Consider the following 22,400-nt stretch of genomic DNA (forward strand, 5'->3'; position numbering starts at 1 on the left):
TGGAGCGAACTGTCTATGATTGACAGCTAGTCTAGCGAATCAAATTCATTTGTTGGCGTGCAACACTCACAACCAACCCATCCTTCCTCCTGGTTCCCGGTCTCTCTGCAGCTGGCTGCCGCGCACTTTCTATCCCCGGCCTGCATTCATAAGCTGCCGGGAAGAACGCGCCAACAGGCAACTGCCGGATTTGTCCATATCAGTAGGACTAAAGTCACTTACCTGAATGGAAGCGGATGGTTTCATGTCCCGGCGAACGTCGGTGGAAGCAGCGGGAGGATTTCATGTCTCATCCAGAATGGCGGGGGAACAGGACTTTGTCTCGGTGTCACATCGGTCTACTCTGGAGACCTTGACTTCTGTCGAGACAGAAATAGACTATGAAGGACTGCCTCAAGGAGTATCCACCAGCACACACATGTTGGCAGGTGCCGTTGCTGGAATCATGGAGCACTGCGTTATGTATCCCGTCGACTGTGTCAAGGTATAAGAGCGATGGAATATAATAGGCTACGAGTTTTAAAGTTTGTCGTGCTCTGTTTTTGCAGCATTGAGGGTAGCAACTGGTTGTATAAAGCCGAATCTGACGCAGGCCTCTTTACAAGCCTGAGCTCGATTAACGCTAGCTTACAAGCTAACAGGGGGTAACCTTGCTAACAGAGGTCAGTTAAATCAGCTACGTTACCTAAACCTAAAATTATAAAACTCAGGATTCTCAGGCGGACGCAGTGGGAAGCTTAATGTTAGTGTGTATGTTTACCTTTACCTAGCTTTGATTTGGAGAGATAACTGATGTGTTAGGCTTGATAGTAGCTCACTGAGGTGCCGTTAGTGTGGTAACCGGCACCTCAGTTTGTCCCAGATTGTTAAAGTTTGTCCCTAACATGCAGGGCCGGCCCGTGGCATAGGCCGTATAGGCAAATGCTAAGGGCGCCGTCCATCAGGGGGCGCCACGCCAGTGCCATAAATGTTGAAAAAAAAAAAAAGTTGGTACTATTAATTCTAAATACAAAAAATAATCCCACGTTAATTAAAATGCAAAGTAAAGCTTATTTAATAGAAACATTATTTGTTACAACATTACGCCCCCCCTCCCCGTACGATGCGCCCCCTCCCTTCCCGTATCATGGTTCCTTTTGGACGTCACCACATCAAAAAATCAACACAAGATGTCAAAACGGCCAAAACTGTCAGGTGGCCAGGGAAGAAAAAAGAGAAAAGAAGAGGAGGAGAAACGAGAAAAAGACAGAGGTAGGTAACGTTAGCCTACATGAAATTATTTGTCTGAATGTGATAGTAACCTAAATTTTTAGCATTAAGCTAATGTTACATGATTCGCTAATTGCTAATCAATAAATAGCTAGTTAACTGTTTTAACGTCAGTTAATATTGTGGAGAGGGCTAAATTGTTATGGAAAATAATAATGTAACGTTAGGTAATTACAGTACTCCCACCTTTCCCACCATTCCTCATTTGTGTTCATCTTTTAAGCAGGTGTTTTTTGTTTACATTGTTATTACCTTCTGGTTAGCTAATGTTTACCCTGCAGGTAATAGTCACTTTTCCACCCCTGTATATATTATAGTTGTAAGCCTAGTTGTTAAAGTGCACATCATTAATGTTAATTAAGCAATATCACATGAGAGGGAATGCTGTTTTTTAATATGAGCACTGCTGTGATTCGGTCAAAGATAATCATAACATAACATTCTCATATGATATTATACTGTTACTTTGCATTCTGCTATTCAGCATTTCACTGTAATGATGACAATAAATTGAATCTAATCTAATTTGCATAAGAGTTAACATCGTACATATATCTCTTTGGTTTTTCATTTATATTATATCATTTCATTTTATTCCTGGAATCATATGTTTTTATTATTAGACTTTAATACTCAGTGGTGTCACATACTCCTCTCTTCAGACGCACTGTTGAAGTTTCTAAATCCCACCCCTGGGCCATCTACCACATCTACCGCTGCTGCCTCCACTTCAGCAGCACAACCCACCAGTGATGCAGCATCAGCAGCACAACCCAGCCATGATACAGCAGCATCAAGCGGTCTTCCTGTTGCCTTATTTATATTGTATTTTTAATTTATTTTATCCAACTTGTTGACACGTTTTATTGTGTTTATGTATGCAAAATTTATTGTATTTCATATATTCATTTTTTATTTTTTGTATTCATTTATTTATTCATATCTTTTTTTATCTTGTTAATTATTCTGATTGTGAATTTGCTTTCTTTAAGTAAAAAAAAAAAGGTCAAAGACAAAGCTATTCGGTTTCTTGTGAGTACATACACTACACTGCCGATGTAGGGGGGCGCCACCTAAAATCTTGCCTAGGGCGCCAGATTGGTTAGGGCCGGGCCTGCTAACATGCATCCTTTATCGCACAGGGTTTGAAATGTGCATTTTTGGTGTGTTTTCTTTTTTCAATTTCAAGTGGACTCGTAAATTTACACCTTGCTACACAGCACTACTTTCCCACGGGTCCCGATACACTTAAAGAAAGTTATCACTTAACCCATTAACTCCATGGACATTTTGTGTTGCTTTGTCCAAAGCCTTCAATTGTGCTACGTTTTAAGTAAATGGTTAGTATCGTAAAAGTAATCCCGAAGAAAATCCAACAGGCGAGATTTTAGAATTAACTTTGGAGTTCACATATGGTCAAAGTCTGATATCAAAGACGTAACCGTAGAGGACTAAACGGAAGCGATACTGGGGACAGTTGTTGCTTTCATTCATTTGCATTGTTGGAGCTACCTTTATGGTTGTAGACAACATCACTCTTTGCTTTACTTTGGGAAAACACTTTGCAGAAACTGTCAAAAAACCACGGTGAAGAGTTGGCTGTAGTAACTGAGTAACTCATTTGGGTCATTAGTCACTGGAGCAAAAGTCAATGACACACTAGTTAAATGAAGCACTCCTTGGCAGAAGAGGGTGTGGCCCTGTGCACAGGCTTCTTTCTCAGAATAACTGGATGGTTTAGGATTTTCTAACAATGTCTTCCTATGATATAAATGTCTGTGCCAACTGTGAACAGCTGCTTGTCCCATGCTTTAGCTAGAAAAGTTGAGTAGATTTAAGGATTAGAGGAGGAACTGACTAGTCAAATCTTAGCAGTCAAAAAGCATTTCAGCAATCAAGACAGTGTCTTCCTTTGTAAGCTTAGTGCTCAGTATGCGGCCTGTTATTTCCTTTTTGTATCAGGAGATAAAGAAGCAGTAATTCTGTGGTTTCTTATAGCGGTGGTAAATCAAACAAGGCTTATTCACTATAAATTCCAAGTTGAAGATTTGGTGAAAACAAGCTCAAGCTTTCCCTTGCAGGACCTTTCATCAGAATCACACCATGATCAGCAGATGTTTGTTGAAAATGTTTTGACTTGCAGATTTGTGGTTATTCCAAATTCTTATTAACAAGGATGTAAATGTGCAATCTGCTGCAGTGACAAGTCCTGTGCAGGTCATTTTAACTGAGCAACATTTGGTAAAAAATGATGTTGATCACTTCCTCATTTTTAGAAAGCCTTTAACAAAAACATAGAGCAATTAACATTCAGACCTAATGTCATTCCTGGTAGGATGTCAGCTACATGTGCTTCGGGTGTTTTAATTTATAAAGAAGACTTTAAGTTGAGAATTTCGTAAGCCTTTCCTGGCCTTATGTGTCTCAAGACTGTGTCGCTCTTCCAGCAACAAAGCTGAAGTAGAAGGAAGTGGATTACAAAACTTTGTGGTTGAATATCTTTTGTCTGAAGGAACTTTGGATTTTCTTTACAGTAAACTTTTAAAGACAACTTCCTTTTACTGCTAAGGTTTGTTTTTTCACAACCTGTTTCCTGCTGCCATCATACGTAGCTGGCCAGCATCTTTATGTAGTACTGATCGTTATGCTTCAGTCTATTCTTCTCACTAAATTCAGTGTCTGTTTCTTCATTGCTTGAAGGCAGGCAGAAAGCATTATCTTACTAATCTGTTTTGGTGAAAGAAGTTTCTTTCACCAAAATAATATCAGGAATTCTTTTTTTCTTTTTTTTTGTAAGCGAGTTTTATTTACTCAATCAACACATAGTTTGAGCTTTTTCATACATAAACGTCTATTTTAAGCTAGGGAAAAAACAAATGCAGACTTTTTCCTGGGTGAACCATTAAAAAAACCTTTTGAAAAAATGGTGAAATATGTTGCAAAATGTTACAAACCTCTGATCCATTTAATCAGACTTTAAAAGGAAGCACTGCTGTAGTTTCTTCAGTATCTACAATTGACCTTGCCCTTTGACTGTTTGCACAAAGCTACCCTGTCTATCTAGTTGGTAGATTTTAATGTTTTTTAGGGTAATGTAGCAACCTAGCAACAGCTGCCAGGTTGCTACATCAGGCCGTCAGAGATGATTGCTTTGATAGCAGAGGTGGCATTTGCTCTTTTGCAGGGCAAATATGACACTAGTGAGTTAGTGGTATACAGTGAAGTAAGGCTGAATACATAAACCGGTGAACTGTTGTCATTTTTTTCACTACCAGCTGCTGCTGTTGTTTGCTGCTCAGTGCTGAGGACGTGGACGTTCTACAACAGTCTTGAATGCACCGCTCACATTGTGGATGGATGAGCACATTCTGTGTGCGTTATCGTTTCCCAGAAGCACAAACCGGGAATGTCCATGTGAACATTTTGCCAAGAGGAAGATGTGCTCTCTGCTCTTCTGTAAAGCAGCTGGAAAAACTTAGGATTGTGACATGTTAGGGGGCTGAAAATATTGCTCATTGCTTTGGCAATCTGTTACTAGGCATGGGCAGCAAGTCTCAGGTCTACCCTGGGGCCTAGTCCCAGTAAGAAAGGCCCAGTCGGAACACCTTACCCCACCTCAGTTGCCTCCTTTTGGTGTGGCAGTGCAGCGGCTGCACTCTGAGCCCCTCCCAAATGACTGAACTCCTCACACTATCGCTAAGAGAAAGCCTAGTTCGCCTTACAGCGAAAGCACATATCCACAGTCTTATTCTTTCGCCTTTTAATTAAACTTTCAATGATAGCATTAACAAAAGATCAGGCCGAGATTGAGGGATTTATAGTGTTTCTCAACAACAACACTCCCTCTGGTGGCAGATGGCTGCATAACAGTAGGACACAACTATTACACAACTATTTACCAGCATTGGGTGTGAAGTAAAAACAACTAGTATATGTGATGCTGACTAGTGACAATAGCGATGATTGGTCGACTTGTCACGCACATCCCTGTCTGTTACTTAGGTGGTCAGATTCATTTATTGTCCACCAGTGAACAGTAGTACTCATTCATGGGCAAAAACACTGATTGAACTCAGATCTAGTTACATTTTCTACAGTGATATGTACTTCCATAAACATTGGATGATTTCCAGTGAAAAGGCTGTTAAAATGACACATACTGCATGATATTTGGACACAGAAGTGAAACCGCGCCATCTTTGTCATCCAACATCATTTGTCTCAATCCTTTACTATATTAGGAGTTGTGGGTTTTGTTGTTTATGACAGGCTTCCTATACTGTCGTCATTTTAAAAAGCTGCAGTTTTCAAAACGCAAGAGCCTCTTCTAAAGATTAAAGTAACTTTGTGTTGCATCAGGAACTGCAGCATCAAATACCCAACATAGTAAGAACCACAAACAGAATAGACGAACCTAAAATTTATCATTTACATGAGTGCTTGCCTACTGCGCCAAATGTCCTGTTAGCTGTTCAGGTTTCCCTGACAGAGGGATAAGTGTTTATAATGGTTATGCTGACAGAAAGGGGCCCTGTAACACTTCCTCCATTTTTATTTTTTTCCTTGTTTGTTGTTTGTTCTCTTTGTTCTTCTGCATCTTTTCTGCAAGAATGCAAAAGTACGCCTGTTAACTTTGAACAAGAAATATCACAATATCCAATTCCAAGTGTTTATAAAATTGAGTGGGCTTAAATAAAAGTTTGTATTTATTTTAAAAATACTTATTATTCCCACCCAGAACGTTAAAAGGTGGGATACAGATTGCAACATTATTTATTTATTTATTCTTTTCAAATTTTTTTTCCTCCCCATTACCTTAGACTCGCATGCAGAGCTTGTACCCAGAGCCGGGCGCACGCTACAGGAACGTGATGGATGCCCTGCGGCAGATTGTACAGACTGAGGGCGTGTGGAGGCCGATCAGAGGCGTGAATGTACTGGCAGTGGGGGCGGGGCCTGCCCATGCTCTCTACTTCGCGTGCTATGAGAAGATAAAGTTCTCGCTCAGTGACGCTATACATCCTGGCACCAACAGCCACTTTGCCAATGGTAAGATGTTTCCCAGTCAGCAAATTTTGACTTATAATCAATGGTGCAGAAGTTTGATTGTGTTTTCTTTTTTCTTTCTTTATTTTAAAGAACAGAAGAATAAAGAAACAGGAAATGAATTCAGTAGAATTTGGTAGAAGGAAGTTACACTTGACTCTGTGACTGTTTATTATTGTCAGTTTGATTGTTTGATTGATTAAATTAATTTTTTTTAAATTAAACTAGAGCCAGTTATGCTAACGTTTTTAACACACTCCTTGTAATGTGTTCAAAATATTTGGAGAGTCAGTGACATCTTGTGGTTAAAACTTTTTTTTTTTGTCTGTTGTGCAGGAGTGGCGGGCTGCATGGCCACAGTGCTGCACGATGCCACCATGAACCCAGCTGAAGGTAAACTCTCCTCCTCCATCTCTTTGCTTATGTCAGCTCAGCTGATGTGCACGCAGTCACATGTGATGTATTCTGCACAGTAAAGACTTGGTGTTGACCTACTTAAAGAACCTCCGCCTACTTCAGGTCATTATAGACCACGTGGTGTTTCTGTGATTAGGACACTTGGTGGAGCTACAGGCTCAAGCTGCAGACAATAAAAGAGCTTTTTACAACAGACCAGTCTGATGATGACAGTCACACGGAGTTATGCGTTTACTTGAGAAGGCTAACATTTTGTTCTGTGTGAACAATTAATTCTGTGTGAATATGATTGGAGGGATTGATAAGAAATGGTCATTAGATCATAGAAAACACGTGCTTGATCAGGTGTTATTGAATGTGATTGAGGAAGCTGTGTCCTGTCTTTTTCTTTTAGTTGTGAAGCAGCGAATGCAGATGTTTAACTCACCTTATCGTGGCGTGGTGGACTGTGTGAGTTCTCTGCTGAGACACGAGGGCCCAGCTGCTTTCTACCGCAGCTACACCACCCAGCTCACGATGAACGTGCCCTTCCAGGTGCTCCACTTCATGACCTATGAGTACCTGCAGGAGCTTCTCAACCCCCACAGACAGTACAACCCTTCCTCCCACGTTGTTTCCGGTGCTCTTGCTGGAGCCCTGGCTGCTGCTGCCACTACCCCCCTCGATGTCTGCAAGACCCTTCTCAACACGCAGGAGACTCGGGCCATTCACGTGATCCAGGCAGAGGCAGCGACGGGAGCTGGAGCGGTTGCGTCGGCCTCTGGCAGCCACCAAATCTCTGGCCTGGGCGAGGCTTTTCGGACGGTGTACAGGATGGGAGGCTTTCCAGCCTTTTTTAAAGGCGTCCAAGCCCGGGTCATCTACCAGATGCCCTCTACTGCCATCAGCTGGTCTGTCTACGAGTTCTTCAAATACATCCTCACTAAACGGCAGCATGAGAGAAGGTTGCATGGAGATCGGGATGGAGACAAATAAACGCCTGGAAACACGACTGGGTATTAGCATTTCAGAGGTTTTTTGCACCGTAGCAATCACTGTTATGGGTGGTGATTTCTGAACATCTGAAGGTTAAAAAATTCTTTCTGATTCTTTGAGCAGAAAGTCAGTTATCATCTTGTTTACTGATATCAATTATGATATCTGTTCTAATTCAAAGCGGGTGACTACATTTACAACCAACAAAAGTAGCCTCTCATTATAGAGGGTTGGCAGATGTCCATCTGCAAGAAGATTGCCCTGAAATAACAGGTTCTGGTTCCAATTTTCTTTGAGTTTTTTTTTGTTGTTGTTTTTTTTACTTTTATTAGTGTTTGACCCAACAAACTCTCAACATGGGCATCCAGAAAGGAAATCATTTGTTGTGGCTGAGCAGTGTTTCCCACAGATGTTGTTTCTAGTTGTGGCAGAGAGCGTCTACTGCTAGAGAGTTCCATGTACCCTTTGTTTAACAAATTATTAACACCTCTACAGATATTTTTTTGCCCACTAACTCATGACACCATAAACTTTGGTGCAATCAGCTGCATCGCCAATGAGACTCCGCCTCAATCCCGATGGGTCTCTGGAGCCGACAGCTGCAAAACTCCAGAAACTGTAAATTTGTGTTCATCCTTTAAGAAGTAGCTTAATGATATTGATAACCAGCACAATGGCATAGTTATCAGAAAATCAACTTTCTAAATAAGTGAGAGGGACCACTGGTAAATTGGCTAAGGTGCTGTTCTCTCAAATGACCAGAGAATAAATGAATAAATAAACCCTTGAACGAGTCACCATCAGTGTGTGGGAAGCACTGCTAACACACTGAAGTTAAGTCTGGATTGGTCCCACCCGTTAAGGACCCCCCAACCCCCCTGACTCTTATGTATGTTTGGGGGAAAAAAAAGACTCAGGTTGAAGTGATGGCTTTGAGCTTTAGTTTGAGGGTGTTTATACTCCTAATGAACTTGGTTTTGATTGTAACATTTTATAAATACCCCAGAAAGGGTAAAAAGTCCCACACTGATGGGAAGATGCTAGAATGGCCTTAAATCTCAGCAGGTTAAGTTACTTAAGAGCTGCACTGTGGCTTAGTTAAGACACATCTCCTGACTGCACATGTTGGGGGGGGATGGTTAAAAGCGTTACTGCCATTGCACCCTCTGACCACAGGGGGGTGCAGTGTTTAATTGCCATCCTAAAAACTTGAGGACAATTGGAGATTAGATGAAACTTTTAAAACAAGAACTTGAGCTTCGTAGCTCACAGCCTTGAATAACTTTGAGGGACATCCGGCAGAGCAGTGTTTTGAGGCCAGGTCAGGCCGCCTCTTCATCAGATGCAGACATTTGATTCCTCCGGATCAAAACTTTGTTCTGGTTCATGTCCACAGAGTTCCTTTGAAGGAAGTGTTGTGCAATGTTGTGATGTCCTCTTTTTGCACAGTGTTGGGTTACTGAATCAGTACTGTCAAATGTACAGTAATGCTTGGCTCAAAATAAGTGACTTTAGTGTGGGATCACCTTTATTTTACCTAACCCTCTCTGTCACGTGTGTGACACACAGATTGTTGTTTCTGTTTTGGAAAACAGAATTGGGTTTGGATCGAAGATTTAGCGCTTGAGTGGAACGTGTGTGTGCGCGCGTGTAAACTACATTGTTTTGGAGGTCAGTTGTGACTGAGTTTATTTGATCTTAGCACAGCTGTTGTCCTTTAATTGGAAAAACAGTTTGAGGAGGAAAAAAGTATGAATTTATTGGACTTTTTATTTCCTTTGCCAGGGTCATCGTGTCACTTCATGTCTTTGCTCTAGAAAAGTGCTTTTTCTGTTGCAGCCATGAGACCGGGCTTCTGGATTTTTAAACCTTTTTTTGCCCTCATTATCACACGTGGATGTGCGGAAAACCATATCTTTAGTAGAAGCTGTACAAATAAGGTAACAGTTTTTATATCACTGCAGTCATGATTTATTTTTCTTCTGTTTTTCCAGCACTTGAAAAACTTAAAAGTTGTTGTCATATTTAGTGCAGAAAAGCAACTTTGGAAAATAAAGAGAAACCGAGGCAACTATTTAAATACACGCCTACAGTTAGCCGCTATACAGCCACGCACAACTACTACAGAGATCACTGTATAACAGATATAGATTTAATGTTTTTGAAGCCATAAATCTAAAAAAAATTTTTTTACTAACATGCATAAATAGATTGTTAAAGCTCCAAATATGAGGCTGACTTCTATGCTGAATGATATAAATTTGAACTGTGAGTTTTGTCAACTGTGCTGTAAAAATGCAAGTTTTTGTAGTGCACAAAATCCTCACCTGGATGATAGGGGAAAACCCAAACTGTATTATTTTAAGAGCAGCGACACCTTATGTATCTGTGGAACAAAATAAATAGGTAAAGAGTATTTTGAGTGTGATTGTGGGACTGATCCTCACGTTTCAAAGTTGGGAAACCAAAGACTGAGCAGTAGAGGGGATGAACTGATGGTTTGTCAAATAGCAACACTAATGTGGAACGCTTGTGCGCACTTTGAAAGAGTCGCCTGTATTTTGTGACTTGTAAATAAACTCGCTAAGGCAGCTCCTCGCAGAAGCAGGGACTTCTCTTGGTGCTGGCTCGCCAAGCGCTGAGGCTATCAATGTGTCTGCTGGTCTTATTTTTCCTCACCCTCACATTACAACATCGACACTCCGCTTCAGTATGTGCACAGTCTGGAGACTATTCATCGATAGAGATACCCTCTTTTGGTATTGACTGATACACGCGCACACACTCTCTACTGGTCCAAACTTTTATAACACCCCAATTTTTCCAGTTTTTCTATTGAAAATTATACAGTTTAATGTCTCATTGCACAAATAAGCAATTGCAGTTGAAAAGAAATGATGGAATCAATTTCTTAGACCAAGATGTATTCTAAACCTTTGACTCATCAAAGTAGCCACCTTTGGCAAATATAACGGCTGAACACACCCGTGGCATTCTTTCGACAATAGAAATGAAATGTTCATAAAGTTCTTCCCATATCTGTTGCAGAAGTTCCCATAAGCATGCGGCACCTGTAGGTTGCTTTGCTTTCACTCTTTTGTCCAGTTAATCCTAAACTAGCTCGATGGGGTTTAGGTATGAGGACTGTGGCACATACTAGAGGGTATACCATGGTGCTGCAGAATGCTCTGGTAGCTGTTTTGGTTCAGGGGGCCCTCTAACTCTGTACAAGTCACCAACCCTGGATCCAGCAAAACAGCCACAGACCATCACACTTCCTCCTCCATGGTTGACAGTTGATGCCACCCACTGTGGAACCATTCTTTCGCCTACTCAACACACATTCATCAGTCCATATGACCTTTTTCTAGTCTTCAGTAGTCCAGTGTCGGTGTTTCATGGCCCAGGCAAGCCTCTTTGTCTTATTCTGACATCTTAGCAATGGCTTTCTTGCTGCCAAACATGCAGCTCGAAGTCTTCTCTTCACAGCTGAAACAGACTTGTTTACTACGACCACTATTAAGCTGTGCTTGATAGTGGTTTGTGCCTGCCAGACCTCTTCCTGTCAGTTTGCCCAGTTTCTGAGAGTCTTTTGATGGTAAAGGAAACAGACTTATTTCTCTGTAGGAAACACCTACCACCTATTTTTAAGTGTTGTGATGGTCTGTCTCTCTTCCATTGTTAATTGCCTTTTTCTCACCAGTTTTGTAGCAACACACTACTTTCTGCAGTACAATACTGTTCAACTCATGCTCACGAGGGAATGGTACCAGAAGTTCAGTAATTCGAGGTGTGATCCTACTGGCTCTTCCACCTCCGCACACTGTTATCTCTCTCAGTAATCATAAGTCTGTATTATAACATGAGGTATGTTTTTTTTTCTCTCCTTTTGCTTACAGTGTAAAAACATTCATGTTGATAATACGGAAAAACAAAAACCACAAAACTCCCTGAAATGTGCTTTACAATGTGAAATTCATTTGGCTGGTTTCTGAGTTCTTTGAGAAAAAGCTGGAGATTCAAAAGCAAACTGTTTTCCAAGTCTTGCTCGATGCAGGATTTTTAGCTGCTTGACATTTTGGTGCGCCAAGTTAAGGCCCTGCAACCATGTGAAGAAAAACCATATATGGACAAGATCCAGAGGCTGCTTTGGCTCGTCAGAGCCCGTCTATGATGGACTGTGGTAAAGTGGAAATCTTTTCTGTGGTCTCACAAATCAAAATCAGAATTCTTATTCATTTTTCTTCTGGAAATCTTCATTGTCAAGTCTCCATGGGTTAAAGAGAAGTGGGACCATCTGGCTTGACATCAGGACACAAAGCTAAGCGAAATCCATGGAAAGTAAATCTTGCATTTCAGCTGCTTAGGTGTTTTATAGATGGAGGCACGAGGTGCACATATTTGGACTGGTTTAACAGAAATGTTATTTGTGGGAATTCTTGAACATACAAGCTTAAAATGTAAAAGTTGTTTTGAGTTGTGGGTTAATAAGCATGGCATAGGTAATGTGTGATGGTGTCATCACCTCAAATACACAAGCTGGCAGCCAGAGGACATCTTCACCACAGAAGCTCTTGTTTATTACAGGAAAATAACGGCAAATGCATTCTGCACATAATCCAACAGTGTGGCTCTGTAGTAAAGACCTGCGAACTGATAAAAGAATCTCCGTGTTTTTGATCAACTGATAGCATCAAGGAAGACACAGCACTTTCAAAGCAATGGTCTCCTCTGTGTTTATCATATGATCTGTTGTCTCTGTGCTATTTTTAGTTATACACAGGATTTAAATGTCTGTCAAATCACTGCACTATATGCTTTTAACAGTGTCCCAGCCTCTTTGAAATCAAAGTTATCATTTATTATTTATTATTTATTTATATAACACATTTAATTATAACAGCAAAGTTGCCCAAATTGCTGTACAAAAATACAAAATAACTAGTAAAGTAACTTATAATATTAGTAACAAACATCAAATACCAAATAACTCTCCTACTGTATTAAAAGCCAGTGAGAAAAAAAAGGTGTTTTAAGATAAGATTTAAAAAGATTGACAGTAGGAGCCTGTCTGATGTGAGGGTAGATTATCCCACAGTTTAGGCACTACGACCCCAAACGCTCGATTGCCTCTGTGAACCAGCCTCGACCTTGGTATGGCTAAAAGCAAAAGATAATTTGATCTAAGGGATCTAGAGGGCGCATAAGGCTAAATACCCAGGAGCCTGTCCATTCAGGGCTTTGTAAGTCAACAATAACCTTTTTAAATCAATTTTGAAGTGAACAGGGAGCCAGTGAAGACGGGCAAGCATGGGGGAAATATGTTCACATCTTTTCAGAAGCTGCAGCATTTTCGACCAACTGCAGTCTTGCAAGGCAGGTCTGGTTAACTCCAACATATAAGGAGTTGCAATAGTCCAGCTGGGATGTAATAAAAGCATAAAAGCATGGATTACCCATTCAAAGTTTTAAAAAGATAAAAAAAAATATTTGTATGACGCTAAACCACTGGAGAGGTTTGGTGAATGAAAAAAAAACATGTTCCAAGTTTGAGAAGTAATGCAATAGTGGAACAGATTGTGGGAACATCATCCATCCATTCATCCGTCCATTTGTTTAGTGTGGTTTATCTGGGTTCAGGGCATGGGGGCAGGAGTTTAAGCAGAGAAGCCAGCAGTCCTTCAGCCCATGGAAAATGAAACCTTACGTAACAAACTACTATATGTAGCTTGCCATCACCAGTGTGTGAATGTGTGTGTGAATATGTGTGTGAATGTGTGTGTGAATGGGTGGATGACTGAATGTGTAAAGCGCTTTGGGGTCCTTAGGGACTAGTAAAGCGCTATACAAATACAGGCCATTTACCATTTATATGAAGTTGTTAAGATGGGTTCATTAGGTCACATGACATTGCTCATCTGTAATTGTATCATTAAATCTGAACAGAATCTACATATTTTGGAGCACAGAGGTCTGTGTGTCCAACTGGGCTGTTCACGTTTTCCATCAGATGGCTCTATGGTAGGAGTCTGGATGCTAATTTGGACCTGTTAGCTTCTCAATTATAAGATTAAAAATGTTTAAGTAAGAGTGAGAGAACATTTGATGTTTTCAGAATCACTTTTATTTGACTGAACATCATTTGAAATGGGATTGTGAGAGATATCAGAGCTGTGAGAATCTGGATATTAAACTACACTAAGTGATGTTTGGGAGAGGGGAGTGTGGGGAGTAGCATGATAGTGGAAGTGATTCATGAAAACAAAACTTCACGTTGAGCAAATAAGGGATACATAAAGGGTTTCTCATCTCAACTCATCATTTCTATAGCACAACTTCTACAAAGGAGGTGTGGCAATATATTGTTAGTATGCTGGATGTACATTTGCAATAAAACAGAAAAACCCCCAACTTAATTTGTTATTGTGCACATAAATTAGAACAAAATCGATGGAAAATGTGGTCTGCATCTTTTATTTACCTGTTTTCTGCTAATGTTTGTTGTGAATGCTTAAAAATAAGTAAAATGAACATTCTGAAACCATCTTCATGATCTTTGGCTTGCAGGAAATTTTGTTAATAAGAAATAATGAAGGGCCAACAAAGAAATGGCATAAATCATCATTCTGGAATACATGAAACACACATAGGACGTCCTCTTCACTTTGAGTAATGAACCTTTTTACTGCAGGAGGTGGTCCAGATTAAGCTGACTGACAGAAAGCAGCTCCTCCACCTTCCCTGCGCAGATCCCGTTTCACTCCAGCCCCCATGTTTGTTGTCATTCCCTGTGGCCTACAAGCTAAAATGTTGTCTCTTCATGTCTCTCATCTCGCTTTACCCCCTACCATCCCTTTTCTCCCTCCATTGTTCTTTTTCGGCATCATTGCCGTGAGATGTAAGGGGATCTGTTAAGTTGGACAGGAAGGTCTTGGCAAGTGAGGTCACTCCGGGCACACGGCAGCAGGTCTGGTCAGAGCCAAGGTCAACATCAGGCGTGTGCGTAGATGAAAAGACAAACGAGGTGGCTTAAACCCAGCTCACATTCTGCAAATCCCTCAACCAGTCACCCATGTGTGAGTGTATTTGGGTGAAAAAGGACAGACGGAGGAGAGATTTGGTCTAACAACACACTCTTTCTCTCGCTTGATAAACGATGTGACAGTGATGTGTAAATGTGGGATGAGCTTCTAATCTCTCCATCGGTGACGCTCCGCCTGCAGGTCATACAAACAGAGACAATGGCACACTTCACACAACTGTAGCAATTGATATAAACAGTATTAATCATAATTCTTTTGGCAGTGTGGGGGCTGCTCTGCACCTGTTTTACACCTGGAAGTGTGCAGAAGAACACTCCCTAAAACCCACTGAGGATGATAAATATAAGTTCACAGATATGTTTGCCTTCATATGCAACATCCACTCTGAAAACTGGCAATTTAGCATATTTGGTCCATTTTTAAAAGATAAGTGAACATTTTTTTTCTTTTCTTTCTCATTAGCCTTGGTTTCTAATATAGTGCTGTTCCTGTGAAGCACTTTGTAACACAGATTTGGAGAAAGCGCTGTATAAGTGCCCACTTCTTTTTCATCATTATTGCAACTTCCCCCTCCTGCCTGGATCATGCTACACGCAAATATTAAAACAAAGAAGATCTGTTATACAAGATTGATTTCACAGTCTGGGTTGTGTGTTTGCATGACTTCTGTTAGTTCAAGAAAACACACAATCCAATCGCCAACCACTTTATTAGGTACACCTTGCTAGCACTGAGTTGGACCTCCTTTTTGGTTTCACAACTTGATACTTTGTGGCACAGATTCAACAAAGCTTCGGAAACACTCGTCAGGAATTTTGGTGCAGATTTATTAGTTGCACATCCATGATTGAGATCTGGTGACTGTGGAGGCCTTATGAGTACAGTGAACTCATTGTTGCGTTCAATGAACCAGTTTGAGATAATGGTGCATTATCCTGCTGGAAGCAGCCATCAGAAGATGGGTACACACCAGATAGGGGCGACTTGATCTATACTTAGGTAGGCTGTTGTGTTTAAACAATGCTCAATTGGCTGAAAGTGTGCAAAAATAAAACCCCACATCATTACATTACCCACACCAGCCTGAACTGCTGGATCCAGAATGGATCAATGCTTTCATGTTAATTATGCCATATGACTGTCGCAGCAGAAATTGAGGCTCATCAGACCAGGCCAATATTCTGCTGTCCAGTTTTAGTAAACCTGTGTGAACTGTAGGTTCAGTTTCCTGCTGTTGGCTGACAGGTATGGCATATGCAGAGTGTGGTCTTCTGCTGCTTTAAGGCTGGATGTGTTGTGCATTCAAAGATGCTCTTCTGCATAGCTTGGTTGCAACAAGCTGTTATTTGAGTTACTGTTGCCGTCCTGTTGACTCAACACTGGAATGTCAGCAGGGTGTCTTGACCATATCCGCATGACCATATCCGCATTGGATTAGCGCACGTTACTGACATTTGCATTAACGTGCAGTTGAACAGGTGTACTTAATGAAGTGGCTCGTTAATACAATTATGCTGTGTGTTCCAGACTTACAATTATGATTGCATGTTGTGTTGTCAACCTGTCGTCAAGCAAAATGAAAGTCAAGCCAAACTGAATGATTTTTCACAGCTTTAAAGAAACCCTGAAGTGTGACCTGTGTGTATGCGATAAAATACCTTCTCCATTTCTTTCTTTCTTTACTTCTTTTATGTACTGTTTTGTGTGGATCTCAGCAGCAAATATTACAACCTCAGTGATGATGATAGAAATTACAGCGATGAGGAGTGTAAGACTGGTAGACTATAGTTTACCAGTATAAACAATATGAATGAACAAAGTAACTGCAGCTTCCCAGACATAATAAAACTAAACGGATTCAACACAAACAACAGATGTTCAGAAGCCTTTGGTGTTTACAGTGTAGATTCAAATGAAAACAGAAATCTTTTAAGTAAATTGAAATAATATTTTTACGTTTTGCAAACATGAACATGACAGTTTTGTTTAGTTTTAACAGCTGAGGCTTTTTTTTTCTCCTCTGACCAGCTGTAATAGCACCCTCAGCTTATTGCTCTACCTCTTGATTTACCAATCAAGGACTGGATTTGATTTTCCTTTTCTTTTTAATAAAACACACTTCAGCTGTGTGAACCTGCACCGTGTCTCCTTCCATGGAGCAGCAAGAGGTGGAGGGACAACGTAAGAGACCCGCTTAGTATGAGATCTGCAGATTTTGATGGCTTAACCATGATGAGAATGGCACCTGTCATCATTGAACAGTGTGATGATGTAGGCTCATTGTAATTATTCCCACTGGGATTTTAGGTTGAAAATGCAATTATGCAGAGTGGCTGTAACTCAGGAGGTAGCGCAAAAAAATGTAAGTGCAAAGAATGCATTTATTTGCCAAGACTTTAAACCTGCATTTAAATTCAAATTATTAAAAAACAAACAAACACACAAAACAACCAAAAACCAACAGCATGCTGAAAGGTTTTGTATGTTAAAAGTGCCTTGACTGGGATTACTTAATTTTAACACTTAATCTCCCCACTGGCTTATCTTTTTTGATTTTGCACGCACTTTGTACAAAGGTAAACTACTGTGCAGCATTTAAGCATCATCATGTACTTGTAATTAAAATTTTTAAAGACATCAGGTTGAGTTTTATCAGCAACACCTGGACATCAGCTGATGTTGACGTATTACTTCATTCTCTTTTCCTGTCCTGATTTTCCCAGCTGGTGCAGAACTGGAATTAATGATTCTAATGATTTTTAGTGACACACACACACACACACACACACACACACACACACACACACACACACACACACACACACACACACACACACACACACACACCACAATTTATGTGTGTTATTGTAAACCCTGACAGTTTAGGATAAATCTCAGTGGGTTGCATTGGATAAACACCGTATACTCGTGTATCTTCCCAGAAACATAACGTTTTAGACCCAGAAAGCTGCACCAGTGAATGGATAAATGTGGATCACAGCATAAATATTTAGATATCTCGGGCTGATGGACGAGCCAAAGCCGTTCTCTTGGCTGGCCTTCATCCCGTCTCCCACCCCAGGACACGGGAAACCAGTTAAAAAGACATTTGCAAACATCCACATTGCAAAATCTATTACACTGACGTCAGTAAGCATTACATGAACTGACAGACTGAGAAGACACTGTGCAGTCTCCCAAGAGCACTTATTCACTAGAGCTTGTAGGTGTCATCTATTCAATTGGTGGATAGCTCATTTTAAAGATGAACTCCCACAGGCTGCAAGATGAGCACACAGGAGTCTCTTGTGCTATTCAGCAGTTGTTTTAATAAAAGCATAGTTTTGCTGCAACATCATACGTTTTCAGTACATTCTCTATGTAATCTATGTAATTTTTTTCTTGCTTGTTTTTCTCTTGAACGTTGGTTAACTTTAGCCCTACAGTGTGGACCTTTAATGAAAAAGAACTCCAAAATGGAAAAAGCTCTTGTAGATTGTTATCTTTTGTACGGGACTTCTGTCTCAGCGCTTTCTGTAAACTGTTTTTCACATATAGAAAATAAAAGTAAATACTGCAAAAAAGCTAATAACCTCTTTCCCCATTCTGAACTCTCCAGCTTTACCTCATAGGTCAGTGCTGTCAAGATAACTTACTGTTGTTCTACAGTTTAAATTCATGTGTTTAAGTTTGCCCAATTTGAACTTGACATGAAAGATTAGTGCAGAATTACTTCACCCCTACGAGTGAACTGATCATTTTCATCACACTAACATGAACTAATTTTGCTGTGAAATGTCACAGCCTAGTGTGAAAAAGTGCAGCCCTCTGAGCTTTAATAGAGCCAATCCAGTGATGCAGCCGTAGTGCCAAAAAATATGAGCCAAAAAAAGCAGAGCCAAAACTTGAACCAGGAAAGTTATCCTGCAAAACCAGGACTTTCCTTGTGCGACGGATTGGCAAAATTCCAGGAGGTAGGTGCTGAGACAGGTTTCAGTCTCCTGCGACCCTGGATGGATGCTACTTACCTCACAACTCTTCCATCAAACAATAAATTATCTGCAGTCTTATGATTAGACTTCAGTGTAACGTGTCAGAATCAGGCTGTATTCACAGTGCTTCACTGGTTCCATTTTGTCATGATACACGCTTATGCTGAAATGGATTCAATTCATTTTTCACCTCAAAGGGCTACACAGAGTATTCCATAATGACAAAGGGAAAAACATTTGCTGGAATTTCTTGTAAATTTATTAAAAATAAAAAACAAAAATATCTCATGTAGGTTTTCACATCCTTTGCTTGTACTTTGTTGAAGCTCCTTTGAAGACCTATTTTTGGGCAGATTCTCTCATTCCTCTTTGCAGAACCTCTCAGGCTCCCTCAGATTGGATGAGGAGTATTTTCACATGCCTCCAGAGATATTCAATCAGCTTCAAGTCTGGGTTCTGGCTGGGCCTGGCACTCTGGGGCAAGTTATCACTGAGGATGTCTGTCCAGTCCTCTTTACCCGAGCCCTTAGTGGTTTCCCAGTTCCTGCTGCTGAAAAACATTCCCACAGCATGATGCTGCCACCACCATGCTTCACTGTAGGGATGGTATTGGCCAGTTGATAAGCAGTGGTTTTCCTCCAAACATGGTGCTTGGCATTCAGGCAAAAGAGTTCAATCTTTATTTCATCAGACCAGAGAATTTTTTTTCATAATCCTTCAGATGCCTTTTGGAAATTATATGCAGGATGTAATTTGCCTTTTACTGAGGAGTGGCTTCTGTCTGGCCTGGATGGATCCCACTTTGCTCGTTGGGACTTTCAGTGAAATTGTTCTATACCCTTCCCCGGATCTGTGCCTTGATAGAATCCTGTCTTGGAGGTCTATAGACAATCAATCCAACTTCATGAACTTTATGATTTAATTAAGTTTTGGACTGCCTGTCGTCAGCACAGAGACAGATTAAACAGGCTAGCAGACTTTAATCCACACATCAGTAAAGATAAGTCATAGACAGGTACAGGTTTGAGAAAATGACTGAATGCAAGAGAGACAAGCAACTACTTCAGATGCAAGTTTATTTTTTATGAGTAGCCACTTTCATGGCAGAGGACTGGACTGGTGTAAAATGGGTGTAGCAAAAGAATTATTTAGAAATAAGTCACATAATAATTTGATTTGTAAGATTGTGATCAGCTGACCTGTCCTGGTACTGCAATATTAACAGCTCTTTGTTGGTTGAGCCAACTGAATTAAACAAAATATGAGCCGATGTTTCACTTGCTGCAACTTCTTGACAGTATAAAGCAAAGTATAAAGTATAAAAAAGTAAAATACTGAGTGAATCTAATGAGTGTCATCATCTTAAATGGAAATTGATATCATCTATTTAGAATAGAATAGAATAGAATAGAATAGAATAGAATAGAATAGCCTTTATTGTCATTGTACAGAGTACAACGAAATTGGAGTGCCACTCCCTTGGTGCAAGTTTCAATAATAAATATAAATGTAAAATATAAAAAGTACAAAAAAACAATTGTAAGTACTCAAACAATATTATGTACAATATATACAGGATAGCAGCATTAATATAATGACAGTATGAATAGAAGCATAATATAATGACAGTGACGGTATGGAATAGGTTCAATTGTTTTTGTGCTTATTTACTACGGTGATAGCTCTGGGAAAGAAGCTATCCCTGAATCTGTTTGTCCTGGTTTTATGTGACCGTACCATCGGCCTGACGGTAATAGTTCAAACAGTTGGTTGCTGGGGTGAGAGTGGTCCTTGATGATATTGCCAGCTCTGCTGAGGTACCGAGAGTTTGCAGTGACCTCCAGGCTGGGCAGAGAGCAGCCAGTGATCTTCTGGGCTGTGTTGATGACCCTCTGCAGTACTTTCCTGTCTGCAGCTGAGCACCCTGCATACCATGTTGTTATGCCGTACGTTAGGATGCTCTCTATGGTGGCTCTGTAAAATGTCACCAGCAGCCTCTCCTCCAGGTTGTTCCTCCTGAGCACTCTCAGAAAGTGGAGACGCTGCTGGGCCTTTTTAACCACCACCGTGGTATTTGCAGTCCAGGAGAGGTCATCAGAGATCTGCACGCCCAGAAACCTCATGGAGTGTACCCTCTCCACACAGCTCCCGTGAATGTAAAGTGGGGCCGTGTCTGCTCTGCCCTTCCTGAAGTCCAAGATAAGTTCTTTAGTTTTCGTGGTGTTCAGTTGGAGGTTGTTAACTGAACACCACTCAGTCAGTCTGTTGACCTCATCTCTGTAGTCCGACTCATCCCCCCTTGAGTCGGACTACAGAGATGAGGCCAACAGACTGACTGAGCAACAGACTGACTTTACAAGCAAAGTTTGAATAAGAATATGTTTTTGGGTTTTACTTTTTTTTTTGCAGGATATTTTACAAAAACATTGTTCAGGAACACGTCATGTATAGGTAAAAAAAAGATTTAAAAACTTTAAAATGATTTATATGACAGTAGGATTTAAAATGCCACTTGCTAAGCCGTCCTTAACTTTAAAATAATTACTCATCATCTTCTCCTGTCCTCCTTTTTCTGTCTTCATTCATACATCTATGTGGCACATTAATGTTTTTATTTTATTTACCTTTTTATTTATAGAACAATTGCACATTAACCCCGAACCATGAAATAATTGCCAAAAATGCAATTTTTTTTCAAACTGGAGATTTTCTTTAAAAAATTTAATCAATTTGCATATATGAGTTTTAATTGGTGTCATTTTTGCTACAGCCTTTTTGAAATAGAGATCTCAAAAGTCAAGCATCAAAAAACATGATAGACTTGGCGTTACAGCTAACTGACCCATTTAGTGACAAATTGTAAAGAAGCTGTGCATTTGAAAAGATCTCACCAACAAAAAGGGAAATAAAGAAGAAAATTATGTTTATATTTGCTCTTCTTCTACAGCTAGCCGCTGACGTACTGCAACTTTACATCTGCACCATGAAGAGTCCACAGGTGAAGGAACCACTACAACAGGAATGAGAAGGATGTTTCTGGGCTGTCAGCGTGTTGTGATATGTCATTATATTCTTATTAGTGAGCAAGTATTTTCATGCTCTCACTGAAAGTAACGCCATGATTCTCACAAAAAATAAACTCATCTGAAAGTAATATGCACTCATTTGAAGATGCTGCACATTAAAAAGTAAATTCATTAAAAAGATCTGTTAAAAAAAACAACAACTTACATTGTGCTTTTAAAAAATGATTTTCCATTTAAATTTTAAAGGATTTCACACATTAAATGTGACCATCTACAGAAACCTACTTAAGAAATGGATGATGTACTGGCTGAATTTTTTTGTTCCAATTTTGTACAAGTAAACTACACAATCAGAGGTCATTAAGCTCATTGCATTTCTTCTTTTTTTTTTAAACATTTATTTATTGGTTTTAACCGGTTTTACACGGTGCACCGTGAGCAAAAAAAAAAAAAAAAAAAAAAAAAAAAAAAAAATATATATATATATATATATATATATATATATATATATTAAAATTAAATAAATAAAATAATAAATGAAAAATAATAAAGTAAAAGTAAAATAAAATAAATAAATACAAACAAAACCACAACAACAACAGAAACAACATAATAATAGAAACAAAAACAAA

At 39.9% G+C, this 22,400-nt stretch overlaps 1 protein-coding gene across 2 annotated transcripts; it reads left to right on the forward strand.

Annotated features, from left to right (window-relative positions):
- Positions 1–102: 102 nt before the first annotated feature.
- On the forward strand, positions 103–21,708 carry LOC146630017 (mitoferrin-2-like). Of its 2 annotated transcripts, XM_085356747.1 has the most exons (5): positions 103–484; positions 6,090–6,318; positions 6,652–6,708; positions 7,127–7,727; positions 21,690–21,708. In XM_085356747.1, the coding sequence occupies exons 1-4, from the start codon at positions 227–229 to the stop codon at positions 7,705–7,707; spliced, it is 1,125 nt and encodes a 374-aa protein (XP_085212873.1). In that variant the 5' UTR covers positions 103–226; the 3' UTR covers positions 7,708–7,727; positions 21,690–21,708. The 2 variants fall into 2 exon arrangements, with proteins under 2 accessions (XP_085212873.1, XP_085212872.1); XM_085356746.1 differs by lacking the exon at positions 21,690–21,708 and having other exon boundaries at positions 7,127–10,419.
- The last annotated feature ends 692 nt before the right edge of the window (positions 21,709–22,400 follow it).

The sequence above is a fragment of the Diplotaxodon limnothrissa genome, linkage group LG6 (genome assembly GCF_057381915.1).
Source record: "Diplotaxodon limnothrissa isolate DT_005_m linkage group LG6, D_limnothrissa_male_GT1.1, whole genome shotgun sequence".
Taxonomy (NCBI): domain Eukaryota; kingdom Metazoa; phylum Chordata; class Actinopteri; order Cichliformes; family Cichlidae; genus Diplotaxodon; species Diplotaxodon limnothrissa.